The sequence below is a fragment of the Anabrus simplex genome, chromosome 1, assembly GCF_040414725.1.
Source record: "Anabrus simplex isolate iqAnaSimp1 chromosome 1, ASM4041472v1, whole genome shotgun sequence".
In the NCBI taxonomy this organism is placed as follows: Eukaryota; Metazoa; Arthropoda; class Insecta; order Orthoptera; family Tettigoniidae; genus Anabrus; species Anabrus simplex.
Genome location: NC_090265.1, coordinates 1,038,195,311 through 1,038,222,748, shown reverse-complemented (window position 1 = coordinate 1,038,222,748; position 27,438 = coordinate 1,038,195,311). Strand labels below are relative to the sequence as shown.

At 39.4% G+C, this 27,438-nt stretch overlaps 1 protein-coding gene across 1 annotated transcript in view; it reads right to left on the bottom strand.

The window, feature by feature from the left end:
• Positions 1-27,438, bottom strand: part of LOC136857933 (E3 ubiquitin-protein ligase SHPRH) — a 396,601-nt gene that overhangs the window by 201,091 nt on the left and 168,072 nt on the right. The window contains exon 11 of the mRNA XM_067137032.2: positions 13,396-13,511. Within this exon, the coding sequence (XP_066993133.2) occupies positions 13,396-13,511 (116 nt within the window). The remainder of the gene's footprint in view (positions 1-13,395; positions 13,512-27,438) is intronic.

Sequence of the window (27,438 nt, the reverse complement as noted above, 5' to 3'; positions counted from 1 at the left end):
GTCAAGCACTAAATATTAAATTAACAAGAGAAGAAAATTTTTCCTATAATACAATATTATACAATTTACGCTAACAATGTTTTCTATTAAACACACAGCTCATCCTTAATAAATTTATATTGTTTACAAAATTCTACTTATAATATCTCCTGTACTACTTACAAATATAGTCAACTGATATACAGTATGTGGAATTACTTCAAATGATACTATACAACTGGTATAACATTAATATTTACATTGCATTTATTTACTTACTTACTATATTTTTTTTTTTTACCCATTCTGGATCCTAAGTAGCATAACGACCTGCTGCGTCTTAACCAGAGCCCCTTTTGCCACCATTTTTCAGAGTTCCTGAAGGGCCTTCACAGCTACCGTAGCGGTCCCAGGGCCCTCGAAGTCCCCACTGTACTTCACCCCTACAGGCAGTCCCCTACTTTGGCTGTCCAAACTCCTTAGACCAGGGGATGGCATTAATTTATTCACACACATTTTTTTATTTACAATAACCTGCACTGGTCGAATGCCCTCTAACACTTCATTTATTTTCTCTGTTGCTGTTTATTCTCTTCTTGAATATCTGTACAGATTTTGGAAAAGGATCAAACACTACCCCTGGTAAACTGTTCCACTCCTTCACACCCTTCCCAATGAATGAAAATTTACCCCAATCGCTTCTGCTAAAATTCCTTCTAATTTTATATTTGTGGTCTGTCCTGCCGATATAATTATTTTCCAACTGAAGCCTCTCATGGATATCTCTCCATGCTTCTTCTCCTGTATAGGCTCTATATAATCCTATAAGTCTAGTTTTCTCCCTTCTCTTACTTAAAGTTTCCCACCCAAGTTCCTTTAACATTTCTGATACACTACTCTTTCTCCTGAAATCCCCTGTTACAAATCTTGCTGCTTTCCTCTGCACACTATCTATTTCTTTTATTAGGTATTCTTGGTGAGGATCCCAGACACTGTTTGCATATTCCAATAATGGACGAACCATACTCAAGTAACTTTTTTCTTTTAATTCTTTGTTGCATCCTTTAAGTAGCCTCATTATGACATGTAATGATCTGTATGCTTTCCCAACAATGTCATCAATATGACCCTTCCAGTGCAAATTACTTTCAAATCTCACACCTAAGTATTTGCACTTGCCATCTTTTGGGATAACTACCTCATCCAAAGTATATTCAAATTCAGTTTTAAAGCTCCTGTTTGTAAAAGTTGTAACAGTTGATTTGCCTCCATTAACCTTCATATTATTTTCTTCAACCCATTGTTGGATACTTTCAAGGTCCCTTTGTAATTCTGAACAATCCTCAATGTTGTTTATTTCTCTATAAACAATTATGTCATCTGCATACAATCTTATTTTTGATGTTATATTGTTCCCTAAATCATTTGCGTATATTAAGAAAAGTAACGGACCGATTATACTACCCTGTGCAATTCCCTTCCAAACTTTCTCTTCCTGAGATACATTATTTCCTACTTTGACTTTCTGAACCCTTGAATTTAGAAATGCTTTTATCCAACGTGTAACCCTTACGTCCAATCCCATTCCCTCCAATTTCTTTAATAATATTCCATGTTCCACTCTATCAAAGGCTTTGGAAAGATCTATGGCTATGCAATCTAACTGACCTCCTGAATCCAACTGATCTGATATGTCCTGCTGAAATCCCACCAGTTGTGCCTCACAAGAAAATTTCTTTCTAAATCCATACTGGCTCCTCATGAACCAATTTTTATCATCACATATCCCTCTGATGTACTTCGATATTAAACTCTCCAGAATTTTACAAACTATACTGGTCAGGCTGATTGGTCTGTAGTTCTCTGGTTTCCTTTTATCACCCTTTCCTTTATAAATTGGTATTATTATAGATTCCTTCCATTCCTTTGGTATTACACTATTATTTATGACATAGTCAAAGAGAAATTTTAAATAAGGCACTATGTACCACCCCATTGTCTTTAATACCTCCCCAGTAATTTGATCACTTCCTGCTGCTTTTCCTTGCTGAAGCAGTTGGATTTCTCTGAAAATATCTTCGTTTGTGAATGAGAAGCTTCTTGTTTCCCTCTCTCTCTCTCTCTCTGCATCTTCTGTTTCGGTTTCCAACTCTTGACAATCATCTACTGAATCTCTAAATTCCCTACTAAATAGGTTTGCTTTCTCAGTATCTGTTAAATAGTGTTCACCCCCTTCTCCCACCATTGTAGGAATTTGGATTCCTTTTCCTTTTTGATTCCTGATATATGAATACAGCTTTTTCCATTTCCCTTTGTGGTCATTACCCTCTTGAAGTATGCCATTCATATAATTCTCTTTTGCTTCCTTTTTCACTCTATTCAGTTCCCTCATTAGCTGTTTTCTAGTTTCTCTACTCTCCCTACCCTCTTTGATTTTCCTGTTTACTATTCTACATTTTCTTTTTAATTTTCTTATTTCCCTTGTATAATAAACAGGGTCTGAGGTCATTTTACCCTTCTTAACAGGTACAAATCTCTTCTCTCCTTCCCAAATAATTCCTTTAAATTTAGCCCAAAGTGTATCCACGTTACTCCCTTCACTTATCCAACAACTGAATTGTGATTTAAGGTAAGTCCCAAATTCATCAACTTTAGTTTTTCTGTACAATTTCTTGTCTTGTGTAACCCTCTTATTAAGCCTTTTCGGTACGAGTCCTACATCCATTATTACAGCCTTATGGTCTCCTATTCCTTCAATTACCTCAGTTTTATCAACAATTTCCCATGGTTTAACCAAGAATACATCTAGTAAGTTATTGAGACGAGTCGATTCTTGTACTACTTGTGTAAATCCTCCCTCCCAAATTAACTTATTTGCCAGTTTCTGTTCATGGGCTTCACTTGCAGCTCCTTTCCATTCAACTTCAGGCAAATTTATATCTCCCCCAATTATTACCATATCATTATTATTGTTTTTACGAGTATAATCTATTATTTTTTCAAAGATTTCCATGTCTCTTTCCTCTCTTCCAGGCCTGTATGTTCCTATAATTCCCACCTCCTTCATATTATCACAAACTAATTTTATCCCTAATATTTCATCCCTTTCATCGGTAAACCATTCATGTGAACAGTAAATTTCCTTCACCAGAATAAACACCCCCCCCCTCCCTTTTTATCTCCTTGGTCTCTACGATAGACTGTGTACCCTTCTGGAAATACTTCTCTATTACCCACCCCTTCTTTCAACCACGATTCCACTCCTATCACCACATCAGTCTCATAAGATTCTATCAATGTACCGAATTTTAATTGTTTATTTACTACACTTTGACAGTTTACCAAGAGCAATCTCAGACCCCCTTCCTCCCTAAAACTTGACTGTTGCAATTGGGTAACTTGAAATTCCTTACTATCCTGAGTTTCTTTTTCTAGTTGACTGAGCCAGCTTGAAGTACAGCTGGCTCTTTCTACTAGTTTTCCTGGTCAGTATTATAACTCAAGGGAGTTGCCTGTTTTACAGTACATATCTTAAGATTAATAAAATCTAGAACAATATTTGCTATCTTTTGTTTACCTGAACTGTTTAGATGGAGGCCATGTTTTGTATAACAGTATCTCTCAAAACTGCTGCATTCAATAACCTGAGTATTCCGAAAATGTTTACAAATTTTAACATTATCTGTATTGACCTTGTCCACTTCAATGTTCACACACGAGTCTCTACTCAAATCATGCCTGTGGGGCACGTTCACTACAAAAACGTTAGTGTGGGTCAGCTTCCCTAGTGTATGTTTAAGTTGTGATCTTACATTCTTGACGTCGTCGCGAGCTACGTCGTTCGTCCCACCGATGACAAGCACTGCATCGCCGCTCCCGAAGTTCCTAGTTGCTGCTTCTATGTTTTCCACAACACTGCTGATAGAAGCTCCTGGATATATTTCTCCGGTTGCTGCTATATTCTCGTCGTTAATCACTCCCGCAATTCCCCTTCCTTGGCTATCACCAAACACAGCTACCTTCGCTGATTTAGGCCTAACTGGGTCTTGAATCTGAATTCTAGGCCTAAATTTTAAACTCGGCACGGCAACGGATCGCGATGATTTGGTTTCACGCGCGCGATCACTTTCTTCCAGGATTAAATTATTTAGTGCAGAAAACCTATTTCTAATGTTTATTTCCGGAAATTCAGTTGTAGATTTCTTCTTAGCCGGCCATCCACGAACTACTTGACACCATGTGCTCGAGTTTGTTACTTGTACCGGTATATCACTCGAAGAATTGTCAGTCCCAAATTCTAGCGATCGCAATCTTTCTTTTAATTCTTGATTTTCAACTTTAAGAGTCTCGTTGTCCTTTTTTAGAATGTTTATAATTTCTAATGCACTTTTATATTCCTCATCGACTGTTTTCGGTGCTTCGTCAACGCCGTCCCCAACAACAACATTCCGAACACACTGCTCACAAATCCAGTCAACATTTTCATTAGTTTTTACGTCTCTAGGGCAATTTCCGCACTTATAATGCCACCATCGATCACATGAATCACACAACATTCCATTTTTCACTAATTTTCGACATTTTACGCACTTTGTCACATTTTACGGTTAATTTACTCGGAGAATAAAACACTACGTCGTCATTACCGGGTGCCATTTATGTCATGATGATGCAAACTGTATGGCAATGCAGATAATTTTCCTGATAATTTATATAATAATTTTTATTTGTGTTTTCTGATTTTCACTAAGGTATACGGTACTCTAGAAATTTGGACAAGTTAGTCTTCCAAACATTCCATACAGTTATTTTTGCATGTGGTGAGGCGATCCTTGACAGTGGTATGGGAAACGAGTCATATATAAAGAGCCTTGAATCCATAAAGCCATAAATCTGACCTAAGCCTAACTAGCTCCTGCCTGCAATTAGTGAAAAGAAGGAACAAAAGTTCCGTAAAAGAACCGGTAGTTGTTGCAAGAGGAAATTCCTTATAAATAACTGTAGGGGGCTGTTGCGAGGTATCAGGCCTATTGTTTGTGTAAACAGATCTATTTGTCTCAATACCTTGGGTGTGATATAGCCAAATAGTTGCAATATCTGTGGATAACCATTCGTGGATGTGGATGAAGGAAGTGCGGATGCGGAAAATATCTTGTACATCCGTGCAAGGCTCTACATATAGACTGAGGAGGAGGATTTATATAAGAGAAGGGTTATGTATGTATGTATGTATGTATGTATGTATGTATGTATGTATGTATGTATGTATGTATAGTAAATTTCTCTCATCGGTTGGTTAGTAGGTGCTTATCTGCCTCCCGTTGACTCATCACTCCCCGATCTGCGGCACAGCAACAAGGATAGCACTTTGCTCACTTTATCCGTGTATGACATGAGATAAAAATTAGAATTAAGAAAATTAGTAATTAAGAAAACAAACTTGTACCTTATGACAGGAGATGTTGGAAATGTTCTCCTATATCCTCACTCTTCTGGCATCGTTTTAGGAAACTCAGATTCACACGCATAAGTTTGTCTTCCATAATTGAGGCTATTTCAATTTTAACATTTTTGTAGCCTGTCATGCTGAGCTCTTCAAAACCCCAACTCCTTGTCCAAATCGTCTTAGGAATTTTGTATGCGTATGTTCTAATCTTTCTACAATTTCATTTACCTTTTCCTCATTAAGTGCAAGATTTTTAACACTTCGCTTCTTATCGAGTAAAGAACCAGTTCCTCTCAATTTGTTTATGAGTTTCTGCAAGGTCTCTCTATGTGGACAGCGTACACCTGGAAACTGTGTTACAAATCGTCTACCAAGACGCATGGCTAGTGCATACCGTGGAGGCCACTACGTTGGCTAGTTGGAGCCACCGGCAGTGCTAATGCACTATGAGAGACTGTCTCATTTTCAAAAATTGATGCCTGCCTGGCCATCAGATGATATAAATGTTGATTCCCATAAGGGAAACCTGAAATATTTGTCCCGAATGAGTAAATTTATAATACCAATACAGTTCGTCCATAATTGGACATTATAAATTTTCCAGGTAACTCATTCCTGGTTGCCAGCGTTCCGCCCAGTGTGCTAAGTTGGGCTCGTCAGTTGGTAAATAGCACACCTACCAAGACGCATGGCTAGTGATGAATCTCTCTCATCACAAATGCTGACGAAGTGTGGAATAACGTGTCTTGAATTAGAATATTCTCCTGCTGAAAGCTATTTTGAAGAGCTAATTGTTCCAATATTTGCCGGTGAAATTGACACTGAAATGGAGGTCGAAGATTTGAATTACATTGTAGGTTAGATGGCTAAAAAACACGAAAGCACTCATCCACAATTAGGCTCCCAAACAGACATAGGAGGAACATACGACAACACGTATTGTTTGGGGTCCTGGGTTTGAAGTCTGTTATACGGTGGTCTTACAGAGCCGACAGCTCACAAACTGTACAAGATATGGAGGAACATTTCTCTTCTTATCACGGACTAACAGTCCAAAGAGGGTTGAGAGTAATACAGAACCTAGTTTCTTTAATATGTGCAAGTGATCCTAATTTAAGTAAAGATTTGGTAGCCACATTTGTGGAAATGAGGACATAAGCTTGTATAATTTTTTAAAACAAACATAAAAAGGAAAAGGTGGAAGTAAACATGTCAAAGTTATGGAGGTGAAAGTCAAGAAGATATAGAAAAAAGAAGAAACTTGCCAGTTAAGGTAAGATTCACTTTGTCATAATAGAACTGTTTGTTCATTCTTTTGTTCGCTTGCATGTTTATTGGTCATATTCAGTGCTCAGTTTTGTTTAACTCAGAATACTTTATTAGATTTCAGTAGCGTAGTGTGGCCACTAAAATCCTATTATCAATACCATGGTCTTGTGACACGATTACCTCTTGTATTGTTTATTTATTTAACGTATGATGAATACAATATTATGGTATATACAATATGTACAACTACTATCTCCAGTTCATAACTAAAGTTCCATATCAAAAGTTGAGAGCCAGAAAAGAGCTTCGCTTGAGACACAGTGTAAGTCCTCTATAGAGCCTCTATAAGCATGCAAAGGACACTCAAATGCAATGTGATCCACTGTCTGCTCCTCTTCTCTGCAGTCACATTGCGGTGATGACTTCCATCCCCATTTGAAGAGAGTGGCTCCACATCTACCTTGGCTGGTCCTAATTCGGTTTAGCGTCCTCCACTGCCGCCTGGGAAGGATAAATCCATCTGGGCACTTGCAGGGGTTCTCAATGGTGTGATGATGCGGTAACGAGGATTGCTGTTGCCACTGTTCTTTCTAGGCGTCCGATACATTAAAGAAGATGTCCTGTAGATTCATTGCAGTACGCCAAGAAGGGTGTCTGGATTTCAGTCGTTTGGCTGGAGAAGCTGCTATGTCAGAATGAATAGGGAGGTGAGGATTGTTTTCTATTTTCTATAAGTTAAGCAGTGACTGTGATCTTATTAGGGATGGAGGTGGTATGTGGCTTAGGGTGGGAAGCCAGTGTGTGTTAGTTGGTTGGATGCATCCTGTAATGATACGCATTGCTTGGTTCAGCTGAGTGTCTACTAGTCCAGTGTGAGCACTGTTAAGCCAGGTTGAGCAACAATATTCAGTGATGGAATAAGAAAGTGCAAGAGTAGTGGATCTCAGGATTTGAGTATTAGCACACCATGATGTACCCGCCAGCTTTTGAAGGATGTTATTCTTGGTCTTGATCTTGGCTGACACATTACAGAGGTGATTCTTGTAGGTTAAGGACTTGTCCAGGGTGACTCCCAGGTATTTTGGGTTACTACAATACTGTAGATTCTCTCCTCTGAACAGTATGGTTGGCTTGTACCCAGCACTTCTATTTTGCAAGTGGAAGGTAGACACAACAGTTTTCTGTGGGTAGCTCTTGTAATTTACATTACTGTATTCATTATCTACTATTTACAAAGTCAGTTTGAGCAGGTATAGGGGACACACGAGCTAATAACTGCTCGGTTAAAACATAAAGCAATCACTAAATTCCTTTGGAAAGCGCTCCCACGGTCAGAGAGCAGGTATCTGTGTGACATCACGCTCGAATAGCCAATGACCGCAAGCCGCCGTTGTGGGTAACCTGTTATATACTAACATTGGTGTGTGCCTACATGTTCTACCACTTCTCAAAAATTTACTGCACATATATTGTTATAATTTCCAGTGCTCATCAGTTCTATGAATGTGCACAAATTTCACTTGTGCAAAGCTGCATGTAAAAGCTGGTGTAAACATATAATTTCAGGTAACAAATTTGAATCTTAGTACTTGTACTACACATTACATTTAATTATAAATACACCATCCTCCACTAAAAGCATAACACTTGATATTTTGGTAGAAAACTCAGTTAAATTTTACACTGCATACGATTACCATAATTTTTTCAATATTTATTGACCGACTAGCATTCTGTGAACATTACAGAAGGAAAAGCAACAATAAATAAAACAGAAGGCTTTTTAATGGAATGCTGTAAACCATTCAAACAATGTTGAGTGCTTCAGCACATCTCTTATCCATTATGTGCCAATTATGATAACTATTATTTCAGCATATTAGACATTATTGTACCTTTGACGCTGATTGACCAGTATCTGAGCCATAAACAACTCACAACATGCCTCTAACTCCACTGGACTCGGCGAAAGCAATAGCATTGGTGAATGATGGCCATAGCTACTGCTTTGTAGCATAAGTATTGACTATGTCTCCTATAAGCATTTATTGTGCTGTATGACGTTTTCAGAATCTTCATACCTACCTCAGAAAACCTTTTTTGGCCATCTTAGGGTCACTTCTGCATCGCAAGATCGCTTTTCAAGGCTTCAAGTATTGAGGAACCAACATCTTTTAGCATTTGAAGCTCAGAGTAGTCTGATGCAGGTCCACGATATAGCTTTGATCAAGAAAACAGTCAGGATGAGGCTCTATGAAGCAAATTTAGCCTCTAGGGAACCACTCAGAGGGCCAGTATTTCTGAAACAACACTGGAGAAACTATTTCCATTTCATTCAGGTACATAAATGTTGGACTGAGGATCAGTGGGGACATGCACTCTTCAGTGATGAGTCCACATTCAACTTGAAGTTACCTGATGGAAGAGATACTGTGTGGAAAAGGGCAACAAAATGCTTTGTCCTTTGTGCCTTCACCGAGATTAGTTTGTAGGTGGTTCCATGATGGTGTGGGGTGGCATAACGTCAGATAACTGTATTGATAATGTATTGAGTAATCGATTATTCCAGGTATTCTCTGAAAATTCCATGAGCAGATTTCACAAACTGAATAACGGCCTACCCCTATACTGTTCAATTTGTACATCCATGATATCCCAGAAACTACAGCTCGGAAATTTATTTATGCCAATGATATAAACCTAACAGTACAGAGTTCTACTTTCAAGGAGGCTGAGGATATACTGTCTGAAGATCTACAGGTGATGGATGAATACTTTAGTAAGTGGAGACTTCAGCCAAGTCCTTTGAAGACGGAAGGAGCCGCATACATCTCAACAACTTAGAGGCTACTTATCAACCTAGGATATGGTTTAGGAATCAACTTTTGATATAAAATAGTACACCAAAATACCTAGGTGTAACATTAGATAGATAACTGACATATCAAAGTCATATAGAAAAAACAGCCGCCAAACTTAAGACCCGGAATAACCTGCTGAGCAAGTTAGCTGGAACTTCATGGGGAGCTGATGCCAATACTTTGCGAACTACCACCTTGCCATGGTGTATTCTACAGCTGAGTATTGTGCGGGAATATGGTTAAATAGCTCTCACTGCAATCTAATTGATATCCAACTTCACTGGGCTATGCGTATTGTATCCGGCACACTGTACTCAACTCCAGTGCAATGGTTACCTGTCCTTTGCAATATCCCTCCCCCTCATATAAGGAGACAAGAAGCACTTAATAGCTTATGGTGCAGAATAGTGAAGAATTGAGGCCCTTCCTATACATCAGGATGTAAAGCAGCACACTACAACTAGGCTGAAATCAAGAAAACCAGCGTGGAAGACAGCTTTGGACCTGTCATATCCTCAGTTCAATCCCAGGAATGCCTGGAGAGAAGAGTGGAGGATGTCGTCTCCCAGTGGATTATGTGATATCTCTGACCCCAGCATGAAACTGGCTGGCTTTAGTCTGCCCTGTGCTGTTTGGTCAACCCTGAACAGGATCCGATGTTTTGGTAGGACTGGCGCAGTCTTACATCTGTGGGGATGGGTAGATTCTCCCTGCTGTGACTGTGGTGCTCAAGTGCAGTCTATCAAGCACATAGTTCAAGAGTGCCCTCTATGTGCATTTCCTTGCTCTGTGGAGGAATTTTTTGAAGTAACACCAGAAGTGATTACATGGATTACAAATTTGTACATTAAAATATAAAAGTGAAGTCCTGATGTTGTCACCAACTTGTATATTTGTATATTTTGTTTTTTCTCAAGTACAGAATATCTATTTCTCTTCTAAATATAAATGTAAAAGTATACTTTGTCGCAAGGCAGCCTCTGCATGAGAGGAAGTATTTCATAAAATAAAATAAGGAGATTCTCATTAATCATATACCAACATTTGCATTAACTTTAAACTACCCAAACTTCATGCTTGTGCACAATAATGCAAGACCTCATAATGCTCAATGTGTCACGGAGTTTCTTTGTGAGGTTACCATTCCCATTCTGGACTGGCCAACCAGGAGTCTAGACCTTAACTCTATTGAACATGTGTGGGACAGGATTGGTCATTACCTTTGCCATCTAGTTTTCAACAATCTGGCTGAACTAAGGGTGGCAGTGCAAGAAAAATGGGAGAACGTACCACAAGAAGACATCTGGGGCTTGATCAGGAGCATGTATAGAAGACTCACGGTTGTAAATGCAGCCAGGGATGGCAATACCTCCTATTGGTCACATAATCAACATCCAGCAACTTTCCAATACATTGTATTAAAAGTTGCATTATTTAAATAATTCATTTTGGTAATGAGAAATTCTGTAATATTCTGGTTCTTTTAATTTTTAAAAATGTGTTTCTTAAATCCTAATGTTTTGAGCACTGTTGTCTTTGGGATAGGTCTGCGAAGATTCTTTCCTTTATTCTCTAAAGAAGTTCTGAAAATAAGTATAAAGTTTGCTACCTTAAACTGAGATGATTTTTAAAATACCAACTGTCACACTTTTTTTTTGGAGGGCATTGAATTAAGTAATTTATAATCAGTTTTTTTACTGTATATGACTTCATGTGTCTGCTCCTTTCTATTACTTACAGTAATTAAAACTACACATTCAAAGAAAATTTACATTAACACAGTTACTATTAGCAAATAAGTGTGATGATGATGATGATGCTTGTTGTTTTAAGGGGGCCTAACATCGAAGGTCATCGGCCCCTAATGGTACGAAATGAAATAACAAAAATTTCAAACGCATCCACTGACCAAAATGAAATTAAAAATGTCATGAAGAATGAATGGATGGACATGAACCCCACAAAAAGAACAAAAAAAAAGAGAAAACAAACAAACAAACAAAATACGGTGGATCAGACTCAAACATCATACATAATTGATTACTGACCAAGGGACCACTCATAAAGCACAATGATGCTTGATGTCTAAAGGGGTGCAAAATCCATGTCTAAGGCCCCACAGAATGGTACATGTCGCGAGTAAAATAGAACCATGGTACTTGTCATGTTGCGGTACTAATCAAAAGTAGCGAAACTCACGGTGTTCCACACAAGACGGTACTACTCACAAGTAATGTACTTCGTACAGATAACGCAGACCTATGGTGTTTTGCACACAATGGCGCCACTCACAGCCAACGCAAACCAATGAGTTTCCTCACCTAGGTGTACTAGGCACGGATGCCGGTCCCACGGGCTCCGTGGTGTTCCTCACATAGTGGATACTAATCAAAGGCAACGCAGACCCACGGTGTCGCTCATATAGTGGTACAACTCACAGGCTACGCCCAGACCCGCGGTGTTGCTCACATGGGTACGACGCACGGGTACTGGAAAACCCACAGGGGAACCAACTCTCTGCTGCTACTAATCACAAACCCATTTCGTACCGAATATAGCGGTACAACTCGCAAGTACAGGCAACCCATGGTGTTCCCCGCGTGATGGCACGAATCAAAAGCAGTTTCATGGTTCCAATTTAATCATCCCTTGGTCGCCCCTTTTAGTCGCCTCTCACGACAGGCAGGGGATACCGTGGGTGTATTCTTCATCTGCGTCCCCCACCCACAGGGGGTAGTGTGTTTGGTCCGCGAGAGGTATTTTATTTCCCTCAAGTCCGCCGGCAAGCCGGTTAGGACCCCCCTATCCGCCACCTGGGACGCGCCACGTGGAAGTATCACCTCTCCCTCTGCTACGCCTGCGTAGCAGGTTCGTGGCAAATAAGTGTATGGGGGAAAATACCACTGAAACATTACCAGTTATTTTTATTACATGGAATGTTGTTGTAGGCACAAGATACCATGTCAATGCTTGGATAATCATAATGCATTTATCTTGAGAAAACTAACCAGGCAGTTATCAAAAACGAATCTCAATGAAACCTTCAGTTTAGATCAATAATGTTTCTAGGGCAGTATGTGTATGGTAGTATAAGTTTTGCAACTGCCCATAGTTCCTGAGGCAGTGATTGGAAGCTAAAGTGGAGGGCACCTATACTGTTTACAACCAACTTTGAATAGACAATTTATCCTGCTTGGAAACTTGAAAGTGACATGTGTACACAATAAATGCATACAATATAAGGCTACTGGTTTGTGTCACTCTGAAACTGTTTCAATAATGTCATTGGTTTTATGTTCAATTAACTACTTTTAGAGTTTTTGGTGACAAGATTGTTTCAATCACATGTGATGGAGAATGCATAATGTGGTAACAGTGATAACATACTATGAACCAGTTTCAGTGTAAAGCATGGAAAATCATCTTAAGGAAGATGATGTCAAACACACACTCATGTAAACAACACTGAACTACTCTTACACAATCTTTGTTCATATGAACACAAACTTCCATACAGCATCTCACTACTCCTGACAGTAATACACAACAAGCAGGTCAACTAATATCAAAGACAATACAGCATTCCTAGAAAGTGGATCTACAATGAACCATGCAATTTATAGACGCACACTCTCCGGATGTTTTACCTCTGTTTGAGAGCTATGGGCAGTTGGATAACGTAATATTTTGCACATGCTGCTTTGGATCTTCCATGTACTATGCCAAGTGTTTCACTAAGATCCGTATCGACAACTTTGCAATTCTCCCTTGCAAGTATATCTAACTTCTACAAAGAGATATATGAAATGTTTTTTTTTTTCCACATTCAAGAAAACTCACCTGCAATGCATCAATCTTTAATGATCCTTTATATTCTTCAGAGAGCCTCAATACATCTCTGTATAATTCAGCAGCCTGTGGCCACAGCTCACGAATTATATTGATTCCAGCCAGACCTAAGCACAAAAATTGAAATACAAGAAAGAATATCCTGTCATATGTGAAACATTCACACTATGCACACTATTTTTCTTACATCTTGCAAGGAAGTTATAAAATGAAAATAATGCAATACAATAAATACTAGAACTGAACGCTTTTTTGATAAAAGTTTAACGCCGCATTAACTCAAAAAGCTTTTTGGCGATTGTACCGGGAGGTACACCTCAATACCGCGCATTTAAAATAACCACCCTAATAAACTCCTCTATTGATCAAAAGGTGAAACTGATACTACACGGACTTGGAACTTTAATCAGAAGATGTCACCACTAAAATATTGAGTAATTTTTGTTATTATGAAGTTTCCTAAACTGACTGAATTTCTCCTTGTTTTGTTTGCTATACATCAAGAAGTTTGAACATTTTTCCACAGATGTCACTACCAAAACTATGGTCATGCACTCTGGTGCAAGGTAAAAGAAGTTACAACTTAAAGAAGTTTCATATTCCTAGGTTTTCCATAACTGAATCTAAGTTCCTTTATTTTTGGATTGGAAACACTTCCTTTCTTTCCGCCAGTTTTGAATCGGACCAACCATAAATTTTGGTAATTAATTTTCGACTAATCCCGCATTTCTTGTTCATTTTGAATCTACCAATAAAAATTAAGAGGGTGTGTACTGATTAGTCTTGAATATATAAACAGTATATAAACAGCAGCTTTTCATGTTTCCTTGTCAATTGATCACCGTCTTTATAAGTGTGTGTGCTTAAGGCAGGAGGAGAACATCTACAAGGTAATGGCCACATAATTCTATCTTTCTTCCTGTATCCGCAAATTAATCCAAGGGGAAGGTCTGAATCTCTAACTGTGTAACACACTTTTCTAAAATGTAAATTTTCTATCGGCTAATGTAAAATTTCATAAAACTTCATTAAGTCTTTAACTGTAAATCGGAGATGGAGAATGAGTTACCCTCTCGAGCTCCCCTTCATCTTGGTTTGAGGTGGCTACGTTTTCACAACCTTTCGTTTCTGTAATGTGTTAAAGTGATCTCCATGCGAGCCACCTCAGTAGTTTGGGAATAGCCCCTGTTTCATCGGCCAAAGAGCTCTGTAGGATTTTATATTTCATTATCTGGAGCGCAGTTTTCACCTCCAATCAGTTTGTGTTCGGGCCGTTTATTTAACCTGTTCTTTTTCGCAAAGGCACCAGAGTGTAACATTTTGAGGTAATATTGCCTTGAGCAGGCTGTAAGAAACTGAGAGCCTGTTAGCTCTTTTCAAGGTTTTTTGAATAGTAAAGAGTGCCTCTGGGAGGCTTGATATTGTATTTAGGGTGCAAGTGCTCTTGAATTGGAAGTGCCATCTTTACTAAACCAGATATCAGGATTATTGCAATCTCCATCACAGATGAAAATTACATAGAAATTACTGTGATAGAATTGAGTAGCTCTTATCATTTTTTCCATTTATAAACCCCCAAAGGTAAGCTTTTCATTCAGACAACCTGATAATCTGAATTTGCAGAAAGTGTCTATCTTCGCGGTAATTTTAACAGCCAGGGGTTATCCACATGATGATGAGAATGGAGAAGCTGTTATGTATTGGGCAGAATCACACCAACTGTCCCTCATTCATGATAACAAACTTGCTTCATCCTTCAACAGTGGAAGGTGAAAACATGGATATAATCCAGACTTCATTTTTGTGGGTGAGCAGATTTCCCATCAGTATGTTAAATCTGTCGGCCTTCCTATTCCTAACACACAACATCGTCCCATAATGTGCCAGACATTAACAGCTGTCAGACCACAGAGTGTTTACTTTAAGGGAAGATATAATTTCAAAAAGGCAAACTGGGAATGTTTCACTTCCTCTTTAGATAAAAAGATGAGTACGATCAGTCCCATACCACAGGCATATGACCAATTTATTGATGCCGTTAGATTGTGTTCTAAAGAAGCCATTCCAAGAGGATGCAGAACTAATTACATACAAGGTCTTTCCTAGGAAACATCTGCCCTACTGACAAACTACTTCAATTTGGATGAAAGAGATCCTTGTAGTGCTGAAACCATTGCAAGCGGACAAAAACTTCCCTCTACCATTTCAGAGACTAAACGAGAACAGTGGTTAAAATTGATGGAAGATATCCCAAGTAGTCAGAAGGCCTGGAGGCTACTCAGGCATCTCAGTAATGATCCTAATAAAGCATCATATCTTTGTGACGTATCTGCAAACCAAATTGCTCACCAACTCGTCCAAAATGACAAATCTGTAAACTCCAGTTCTAAAAGAAAAACGGGTGTTACTAAGACAAAATTCATACCAGAGACCAGTATGCTTTCTAATCCCTTTACCATGGCAGAACTGAATGAGGCAATACAAATCAATAAAAATGGAAAGGCTCCTGGTATAGATGAAACCTGTATTCAACAAATCAAGAATTTTGGACCTGTTACTAGGGAATGGGTACTAAATCTATTTAACAATTGCATTCGAACATGCATAATACCAAAAATTTGGTGGGAATCTAGAGTTATAGCATTCCTCAAATCAGGAAAAGATCCACATGATCTTAAAAATTACAGACCAATTTCCTTGCTCTGTCATTTATTCAAGATCTTCGAATGAATGATTCTGATAAGGCTTACAAAAATAGTTGAACCATTTCTGGTCCCAGAGCAAACTGGTTTTAGAAGAGGAAAGAACTGTACATCACAAATCCTCCATTTGACCCAATATATTGAAGATGGTTTTGAAAATCGGAAAATAACTGCGGCAGTCTTCATTGACCTAACTGCAGCCTTTGACGCAGTCACCAAATTCTGTTGAGTAAACTTTATAAGATGACAAAGGACAACAAGCTCACTGAATTTCTTCGATGTCTTCTTGAAAATTGGAGATTATTTGTAGATTTTCAAGGGCGACATAGTCGTTGGAAGAACCTCAGGAATGGCCTACCCCAAGGTAGTGTTTTGTCTCCAATATTATTTAATATTTACGTGAATGATCAACCCTTGCCAAAAGGAACAAAAAGCTTCATTTTTGCAGATGATTGAGATATTGTCACCCAGGGTGATCAGTTTGAGAGTGTTGAACGGAGACTAATGGAAGCCTTAGATGAACTGAGTCCATACTACAGAGAAAACCATCTAAAGCCTAACACCTCAAAGACGCAAGTTTGTGCTTTTGACTTAAAAAATATGCAGGCAAGAAGAAAACTGAAGATTTTCTGGGAGGGTGCTCCCTTGGATCATTGCTCAACACCTAAGTATCTAGGGATAACTCTGGATAATGCACTCACGTATGAACAACATCGTATTAACACTAAACACAAAGTATCTATGTGAAATTCCATTCTTCGCAAGTTATGCGGTACCAACTGGGGAACGCAAGCTCAAACAATGAGAACTACTGCTTTAGCACTGAGCTACTCTGCAACAGAATATGCATGCACTGTTTGGTACAGATCATGTCATACCAAAAACCAAACCCCATGGCACTACAGCCCTTGAAGGGCCTTGGCCTACCAGGCGACAACTGCTCACCCCGAAAGCCTGCAGATTACGAGGTGTCATATGGTCAGCATGACAAATCCTCTCGGCCATTTTTTTTTTCTTTTTATACCGGGGCCACCATCTCACCGTCAGATAGCTCCTCAATTCTAATCACGTAGGCTGAGTGGACCTCGAACCAGCTCACAGGTCCAGGTAAAAATCCCTGACCTGGCCGGGAATCAAACCCGGGGCCTCCGGCTAAGAAGCAGGTGCGCTACCCCTACACCACGGGGCCGGCCATGTCATACTAAACAGGTAAATATTGTTTTAAATGAAACTTGCTGGCTTATAACTGGTTGCCCAAGATCTACACCTTGTGATAAGGTATACTGCTTGGCTGGCACTGGTACCCCAGATATTAGACGTGAAGTAGCTGCCAAACATGAAAAATATAAAGTAGACTTTTCCCAATCACATCCATTACATGATTATTAACCTGTTCAACAACGATTGAAATTCAGGAGAAGTTTTCTACATTCTACTGGAAAGCCTTTCAGAGTCACCTCAATCATCAAGACTAACTTCCTGGAGATCCAGAAAGCTCCATCTTAATGGATGGACGGATCCATCTGAAACTCTTCCAAGCCGGTTATGAAGAATCGTGGTCTACATGGAAGAGTCTGAACAGGCTGCGGTCTGGGGTCGGTCGATCTAATATCAATATAAAGAAGTGGGGTCTATCTGAAGAGTCAACCCTCTGTGCCTGCGGAGAACAACAAACCATGACGCACCTCTTTCATTGCACCTCCTACCCTCTCATTTGCACCATGCAAGATTTAGTGAAGGCCACAACAAATGTCGAGATCTGGCCAAATTCAGGTCCGATATGATTGTTACTTTAAATGTACCTCTAGTGTCTTAGAGGTGAAGCTCCCACAGTGTGTAGAATTATTTAGTTTATTTTCCGGGTTGAACCGTGATGTTGTTTTCTGTACATTACGTACAGTTTTGCTGACGTTTCAAATACATTGCAGTATTCTTTGTCAAGGCGACTGAAATACCCCTACTCGATCCGAGGTAATCAGTCTCCCAGGCAGCAATCAAACTACAAAGAATGGTTCCTGACCTTGGTATATATATCCTAGCCTTTCTGGCTGACGTAAGCCCCCTGGCAGTCTCGTGAAAATTCTGGAAGGTATGTGTCACACCCAGGTAGTGGGGCTTGCCCACGCCATTATGTAATAGGAGGTTCGACCTGCGTGTTTATGTTATGGTTTGTATGTCTAAATATATATATGATAGGCATCCAAGAATTACTGATTTTATATCCTTCTTCTAAATTCATATTGTTCGGATGTTTCTTGATTTCGATAGCCTTGTGGATTTTCCTTTCCAGATTCTAAGGGAGGGCTGCTAGGATCTTGGTCTTGTCAAATGATATTCCGTGTCTTGTTTCGTAGGAATGCTTCGCTACCACTGAAATATCTGTGTTTTGATTCTTGTTGTGACGGGTATGTTCTTTTAGGTGGGTGGAGATCAGACGTTTTGTTTCACCAACATAGCACGTTCCGCAGCTACATTCAATGTGGTATACTCCAGGAGCCTATAGCTCCATTGTGTCTTTTACTAGTGGTAGATAACGGGCTAGATTCCGGTGTGGTTTATAGATGGTTTTTATGTTGTATTTGTCCAGTATCTTGCCGATCCTGTCAGCAGTGTTTTTAATGTATGGAAGTATCGCTGTTTTCGGGCGGGTCAGTTCTTGTTTCCCGTTTTTTTCTCCTACGGCAGCCTTTTCTTTGTTTTTTCTGATTTTCTAAGGACTTGTCGGATGTTACTGAGCGAGTAGCCATTTCTCCTGAGGGTTTCGTGAGGTATTCTTTCTCTTCTTTGAGGTGTTCTGCGTCTGATAACGCTATGGCTCTGTTAACCAGTGATGTTAGAACAGCCTGCTTTTGTGATGGGTGGTGATAAGAAGAGGCGTGCAGGTACATGTCTGTGTGGGTTTCCCGTATATTGCGTGACTTAGAGAGTCCCATTGATGTTGCGTTTTACTAGCACATCCAGGAACGGTAGTTTTACATTTACATCGATTTCCATGATGAACTGAATATTTACGTGAATAGAGTTGAGATGGTCAAGAAATAGCTGCAGTTTGTTGCTTCCGTGAGGCCAGATCATGAACGTATCATCCACATAACGCAGAAACCATTTCGGTTTCAGGGCAGATGTGGCTAAGACTTTCTGTTCGAAGTGTTCCATGTACATATTTGCTATTATTGGAGAAAGCGGCGACCCCATCATGGCCCCTTTTGTCTGTTCGTAGAACTCCCCAATGAAGGACAAAAAAGTAGTAGTAGTAGTAGTAGTAGTAGTAGTAGTAATGTTTTATTTTACCTGGAAAGAGTAAGGCCTTCAGGCCTTCTCTTCCATCTAACCAGGAACTGAAATATGCATATATTACATTGTATTACTTACAATAACTAGATCTAATACAAAGTAAATTAATAATAATACAAGGATGGTGAGATTACATTAAGATGAAATAAATCAGATGTAATACAAGGATAAATTCTTAAAACTAATAACCTACACGTAAAAAAGAGGCAGTACATAAAATTTGATTTTAAAAACAAATCGGATAAGAATTTTAGACTCTCTACCAGGACATCCATAACAATAGAATGGTTGTAAGTAGCAGCATCAAGTTTACAGATGATCCTTACTGGTGCATAAAATGTCTCCAAAGTGCTTCCTTGAAAGTGCGAATAGAGCTTAACCCCCTGATACTTTCGAGAAGGAGGTTCCACTCATGGCAGGCAATTACTGTGAATGATTTATCGTAGATGGCAGTTCTATGGGTAGGTAAAGCAAGGATGGAATTATTAGCAGATCTGGTGTTAAGACTGTGATAAGAGGATAGGTATCTGAAATATGAAGTAAGGTAAAATGGCTGTGAAGAATGAAGGATTTTATGGAGATGGCATAGGGTATGCACAGTGCGACGGATTTCTAGTCGGGGCCAAGATAGGTGGTTATATGAAGGAGTTACGTGGTCATAGTACCATAGTTACAGACGTATCTCACACATGCATTTTGACCACGTTGTAATCTGCTCAATAACTTGCCCCGAGCGTCTCTATAAATCGCGTCACAATAGTCGAAATGAGGGAAAACCAGAGCTTCTACCAGTATTTTTTGAGTTTTTCAGTAAATACGTATTTATACCCGCGCAGCATGTGCAATGCAGAGAATGTTCTCTGAGTGATGTTCGTAATATGCGTTTTCCACATGTCATCATCGAAAGTAATGCCTAGGACTTTTACTGATGACATGAATGGTATGTTAGTATTACACAACCTTATAGATGGAATCTCTGGTCGATTGACCTTCGCGAGTAGTTTCGGGTATCCAAGGATGATGGCTTGCATTTTTGCTGAATTTAACCTAAGACCACATCTCAAAGACCAAGAAGAAAATGATGTTAGATCCTGATTGATTTTGTCTATGGCCGAAAATATTAGATTTGGAGATGTATGGAGGTACATTTGTACATCATCAGCATAAATATGGTATTTGCAGTGCGTTAGGGTTTGGGAGATATCATTAATGTAAATAGAAAAAAGAAGGGGTCCTAACACCGACCCTTGGGGCACACCACACTGCACAGACCGCCAAGTTGATTTGTTTATTCTATCTGTAACACACTGCCGACGGCCATACAGGTAGGAATGAAACCAAAGGAGGGCGCTGTCCGAGAAATGGAGGGAATACAATTTCGAGAGCAAAATGTCAATGTGAACAGAGTCAAAAGCTTTGCTCAAATCTAGGAGTATTAAAACTGTCACTTCCTTGTTGTCCATAGCTTCTCAGGTGTCTTCTGTGACCTTTAGAAGTGCCGGTGTAATACTGTGTGCTTGACGAAAACCAGATTGTAGTGGGTCAAGTAAGTTGTAAGTCGTCATGTAGTCAGTTATTTGTCTATGAGCGATGAACTCTAGCACTTTCGATAAAGCAGAAAGTATGCAGATGGCTCTGTAGTCAGATTGTTCAGAAGGGGAAGCTACTTTTTTTTAGAGGACGTATAATGCCCACTTTCCATATTTCGGGAAATGTGCTGTCTACAAGGGAAGAGTTAAATATGTAAATGAGTGCAGGTAATATCACATCCAGAATAATTTTTATCATCTCTATTCCTATACTGTCATTTCCTTTTGCCGTTGATGTTATCCGATTTATAGCAAACCTGACTTGTGAGTGGGTTGTTGGACGGAGGTAGAAGTTTTCTCTATCTGTTCGCGTCTTTGCATAATTCCCGTCTAGAAGTTCCTGTTTCAGGGCTGCATTTAATGTGCAGTTAGATGAAAAATAATCGTTCAGTTTTTCCAAGGGTATATTTATTTCGTCATCGTCTCGTCGTTTGGTAATTCCAAAGCTCTTTATGGATTTCCACAACACAGCTGTTGAAACATTTGGTTGAATTAAACTGTAAGCGTGTCGTAGTTTCGCGTTTCTAATCTGTTGGGTCGTAGCGTTTCTCAGTCTCTTATAGTTCAGTAGATTGTCAGGAGTGCAATGTTTCTTAATTCGTCTATAAGCAGCATCACGTTCAGCCATTAGTGCTCTAATCTCATCTGAGAGCCAGGGAGCTGGCTTTCGTGTAACTCGAGCCTTCTTTTCAGGGGCATGTCTATCGTACAGTTCAGTCATATGTTAATTGAAGAGAGTCACTTTGTCATTTTATGTCTTTAAGTTTAAATATGTCATGCCATGGCACTGCAACTGCGTCTTGTAAAAGTTTATTCTTATCAATTCTTCATAGATCTCTATATGAAATTATTTTCGGTTTGAACTTGGGACTTTTAATAGAATAGGCCATAAATATAGCATCATGTCGCGATATGCCTGGGACACTAATTTGACCATAATGAAGAACTAATCCAGGTTGGTTAGTGGCAATGAGATCAATTAAAGTGTGTGATGTGTCTGTGTGATGTGTAGCGTTGAGAGGGAGAAACGTTAAATTACAAGCTTTAAAAGAAGTTAAAAGTTGGGTTGTCTGAGGAGAGTTAGGTTCAAGAAGGTCTATGTTGAAGTCGCCCATTATAATTATATTTGAGTAATCAGTGACTAAATCTTGTATTTAAGTCTCTAGATCGCATAAAAAACCTGCTTTCGGTGGCTTATATACAGTACTACACCCAGAAGACATTTTACTTCACTCACAGTTATTTCCAGGAACATGAACTCAGGTTTTTGCTCGTACAGACCTGGAGACCTACAGATTATTTTAGGGCATAAGCTGGTCATAACATACACGTCAGTGCCCCCGGAGGGCTTATTTAATCTGTCAGATCTAAGAAATGTATAACCCGCCAGCTGCAGTCTTTCTATTGCGTGGTGTGGTTTTAACCAAGATTCAGAGATTAATATTGCATGGAAATGAGAGGCATAAATAGGGCTTTCATTTCGTCCATTCGCACCTCCGCAAGGAGGCTTTGAGCATTTATATGGCAAATCTTTAAAGCATTATTATACGGAGAAAGCTGGTGGTTAATGATGTCCCTTGTCGACTGGGAATGGCAAGAAAGCTCCGATGACAATAGGTGTGTGTTGCCTGCACAGCTGGTTCCAGCGACATTGGGGGAGGGTGGAGTAAGTGAAAGGTTTTGTGGAATGTTTGCAAGGGAGAGGGGAGCCTGTTCGTTTGTCTCAAGATCGTTATCAGGGGGACTGTAACTTACGTTGTTCTCAGTTATGTCAGTGGCGCTATGGCATTCTTTAGCTAGTATTGACAGGTCTTCTGGAAGTTTCTGGTCTAATATCAGAAATACTTCTGTTAGCGGCACCTTGGTGAAAAATGAGGTGACGCCAAAACTTACTAATAAGTCCGTACTTTCGATTGATTGGTCCTTAAGGAGCTGGATGAAATGTCAGGAGTCCTTCGAATAGATTTCAGTGCGTCCTGTATTTGGCTGAAATAGTCCAGCTAGGTAACAAGCGATATCATGCGTCGGAGATCCTATAGCGCCCATGATACGTCGCAGAGGTATGCCTTCTTTACGGATTTTTGGGAGGCCATACAATTTAGGAGGTGTGGGGTCCGAGGAGATCAGCTTCTTCTGTATTTTGGCTGGGATACTGGAATTTTTTACTAGTCTGTTGAGTTTGTACTTTATGTGGTTGGTAGGGTTTCTTATTTTCCTGTATGTAGAATCGGTGAGTAACTGTTCTATTTTCCGTGTGTAGTTGGTGCGTGTCATTATCACCGTAGCATTGACTTTATCTGCGGGTAGGATTATTGTTTCCGTATCTTGACGTAGTGTTTTGAGGGCATGAATTTCTTCTTTGGTGAGATTGGATGGCGGCGGCTTTGCAGTTCTCAGTAGACATGATATATCCTGTGTGATCTCTTCTGCAGATTTGGTAGGGATGTGTCAGATTGCAATTTCAACTTTGCTAATTATTTCTTCCACCGGTATACTATTAGGAGCTACTGCATAGTCGAGTCCTTTTTTCAAGGCCGAGGTAGTAGTTTCACTGAGTGGCTTATCTGTGAGATTAACTATTACATTCTTCTGTAGTGAATCAGGTGGTTTCGGTTTCTGTTCTAGTAGCAGGCGGTCAAATCTCTTATTTTGTTTGGCAGTGGCTAGTTCCAGTGTACGCTGGGATTAGCCACATCTACCCTGAAACCGAAATGTTTTCTCCGTTATGTGGATGACACGTTCGTGATCTGGCCTCATGGGAGCAACAACCTGCAGCTATTTCTCGACCATCTCAACTCTATTCACGTAAATATTCAGTTCATCATGGAAATCGAAGTAAACAGAAAACTACCGTTCCTTGATGTCCTAGTAAAACGCAACATCAATGGGACTCTTGAGTCATGCAGTATACAGGAAACACACACAGACAGGTACCTGCACACCTCTTCCCATCACCACCCATCACAAAAGCAGGCTGTTCTAACATCACTGGTTAACAGGGCCATAGCGGTATCAGACGCAGAACACCTCGAAGAAGAGAAAGAACACCTCACGAGAACCCTCAGGAGAAATGGCTACTCGCTCAATAACATCCGATGAGTCCTTAGAAAATCAGAAGAAAACAAAGAAAAGGCTGCCGTAGGAGAAAACAACTGGAAACAAGAATTGACCCGCCCGAAAACAGCGATACTTCCATACATTAAAAACACTACTGACAGGATTGGCAAGATACTAGACAAATACAACATAAAAACCATCTATAAACCACACCGGAAGCTAGCCCGTTATCTACCATCAGTAAAAGACACAATAGAACTACAGGCTCCTGGAGTATACCACACTAAATGTAGCTGCGGAACGTACTATGTTGGTGAAACAAAACTCTGATTTCGGTTTCTGTTCTAGTAGCAGGCGGTCAAATCTCTTATTTTGTTTGGCAGTGGCTAGTTCCAGTGTACGCTGGGATTAGCCACATCTACCCTGAAACCGAAATGTTTTCTCCGTTATGACACTGACACTCTGGGATGTGTCAGACTCTACCCACTGACACTGGGGTGTATGCAGGTGAACTTATCGGAAGCGTATATAAGAGGCACAGTCTGATAACTGCATACGGGAGATAAATCTCCACAATGGAATTATTGCCCGCCTAGCAATTGCCCCTCTGATGAGTCTAGTGTCAGACCTACGACGAAACGCTGGTTAATAGAGCAAACGCCCGAAAAGCCTTACATCTGATATGTTTTTGACATTTTTGACATGCTCTATTGGTGAAAAATATCTAATTCCCTCCATGGGAATTTAGAATTTTCCATAGGAGTATTTCAGTTGCCTTGACAAAGAATACTGCAATGTATTCAAATCGTCGGCAAAACTGTACATTATGTACAGAAAACAACAACACGGTTCAACCCAGAAAATAAACCAATAGTACACGCACGCACATTAATGGTGTCCTGACATAAACAATCAACACTGCCCCACTCCAGTACTGAAAAGGAGGGAAGAGAGTAAAGGGAAGTCCACTCCAGTACTGAAAAGGAGGGGAAGGGAGTGAACAGGTAGTGCTGAATACACAGTGTGTGTATTCCGGCGTTATACTGCAACACTGTAATAAGATGGCTCCTATCCTATCACAGGTAAATTGAGGCCGTATTATTGGCATGTGGGAGGCTCATATGGTCCCAAGCAATAGCACAAGCAATACCATGCAATCTTAAGACAGTTTGGAGATGGATAGAAATATGGCAAGAACGAGGTGAAGAAGGATTGGTAGACCCGATATAACGCAGCTACAAAATATTCCTAACTAGTATAAAATACTTTTCGGTTAAAAACCTCCTTTACCTCTTAATACTGTAATTAACAGAGTAGGTTACTTTTTAATGTTTTTATGTTAAAATGCTATTTGTTCGGGGCATCGAACTGTAGAGTTCTTTTGCCCCTGCTTGCACAATATATGAACGTGCATGTAATTGGAATTGCGGAAGTGTTGAGTGTTCAATGTGAGAAACGTTAAGGACGACATAAACACGCAGTCCCCAGGCCAGGGATATAATCATTTACAATTAAAACCCCCTGACCCGGCCAGGAATCGAACCCGGAGCGGCCGGATGAGTAGGTAGCCTAATGCTGTACTTCAATACATCCGCCATTGTGCCCATTTCGATTACAACGAAGTCTTGTAGCGGGCTGTCTGCATGCAGTCCATGCAGCAATGCGCTAAGCGAGAAGGTGAGTCATTGTGCCTTCGACACTACCCCTTCACTCCCTTCCCCCATGTTTTGTACTGGATTGGCCTTCAACACTAGCCCTTCACTCTCTCTTCTTTTCAGTACTGGAGTGGGGCAGTGTTGACTGTTTATGTCGGGACACCATTAATGTGCACATCTGTACCTCCAGTGTGTTTTTACCAGTTCTCTAGCTTCTCATTATAAATAAATAAATAAATAAATAAATAAAAATAAATAAATAAATAAATAAATAAATAAATAAATAAATAAATAAATAAATAAATAAATAAATAAATAAATAAATAAATAAATAAATAAATAAATAAATCAAAAAATAAATAAATAAATAAATTTCTTATTCTCTCTTTTCTTGCCTTCCCTATAATACCTTTAAGGTATTTCATTTTGGCCACCTTAACTCTACTCTCACCTCATCTTATTTTGTAAGTATTATGTCAATTGCAGTACATAATAGGTTGAATACAAAATTTCCTTGCATTTACTTGCAACTTCTTGGTTCAATGATATATATCTCACACTCTGGTAAAAGCCATCTTCTGTGATTACACTTCCCAACTATTCGAAAATTTCACTACTTCTACTGCTTTTTCATTTATTTCTATCTCCCTCATTCCTTCTTTCCTACCTCTTGTCATCACTATTGTTTTCTCTACGTTCATTTCCATTCCAAACTCTTCCGTCTACTGATTCCATACATTTACTTGTTCTTGTACCTCCACTTCATTTTTTAACACATCACTATGTCATCTGCTTGTTTTACATGACTGTTTCTTAAAGATCATAGCCATGGAAGCATGAAAAAGAAGAAATCCTAACTGTGTTAGAAGACATGAATGTAAGGATAGGCCAAGAATGAGGTTATATGGTAGAAGAGAAAAGGTAGGAACAAAGGAGTCAACAAATGAAGCTGACTAGTATGATACTGCACTGATCAAGCCTTGCTTAAACTTTATTCAGAAACCATAAAATACTTTATAATGATTTTTAGACAGAGATTCTGAAACCAGGCGTTGGATGCAGGTGTGGACTGTGATCACAACTTAGTGGTCATGAAATACCAAGTGAACTTGAAGAAACTGAAGAAATGAAGGAGAGCAAGAGACACGTATATAAGATGAGGAAAATGGAAGTAGAAAAGAGTTCCAAGGAATGCGTTCCACAAAGACTAACAAAAGAAGATGAAAGATACACAACAGATTAAGAGTGTACAATAAGTTTCAAGTGGTTAACAAGTTTTACTTTTTACTATAAAATTCAACTTATATAACTATATTTGTTACATATAAGAGAGGTTGTTTTCTATCTCTCAATTTATAAATTATTATTCAGAGAGCAGAATCATATGAAAAAATGAAGAGACTATCAGAGAACAGAGAAGAGTTGTTGCCAACCAATCTTCGGATTGAGAATGAGAGAGAGAGAGATCCAGAGAGGAAAATTAGTTATTTCAAATGGTCCCAAGGTTTAATTTTAGCCACATTTGTTTAATTCTTCTGGACTAGGAATTTGTATTTGGTTTAATACACACCACCTTCATTTAAACCGTACTACCATCAATCACAGAAGAACACAATAGTCAAATACATCCTTCCACATAGGCTTGGTGCCAAGAACAGTATCCAGCTATAAAACTGAGCTGAGTCCATATAAACAATATAGATCACACCAGTAAACCCACCTGCAGCCCCCTCCCAG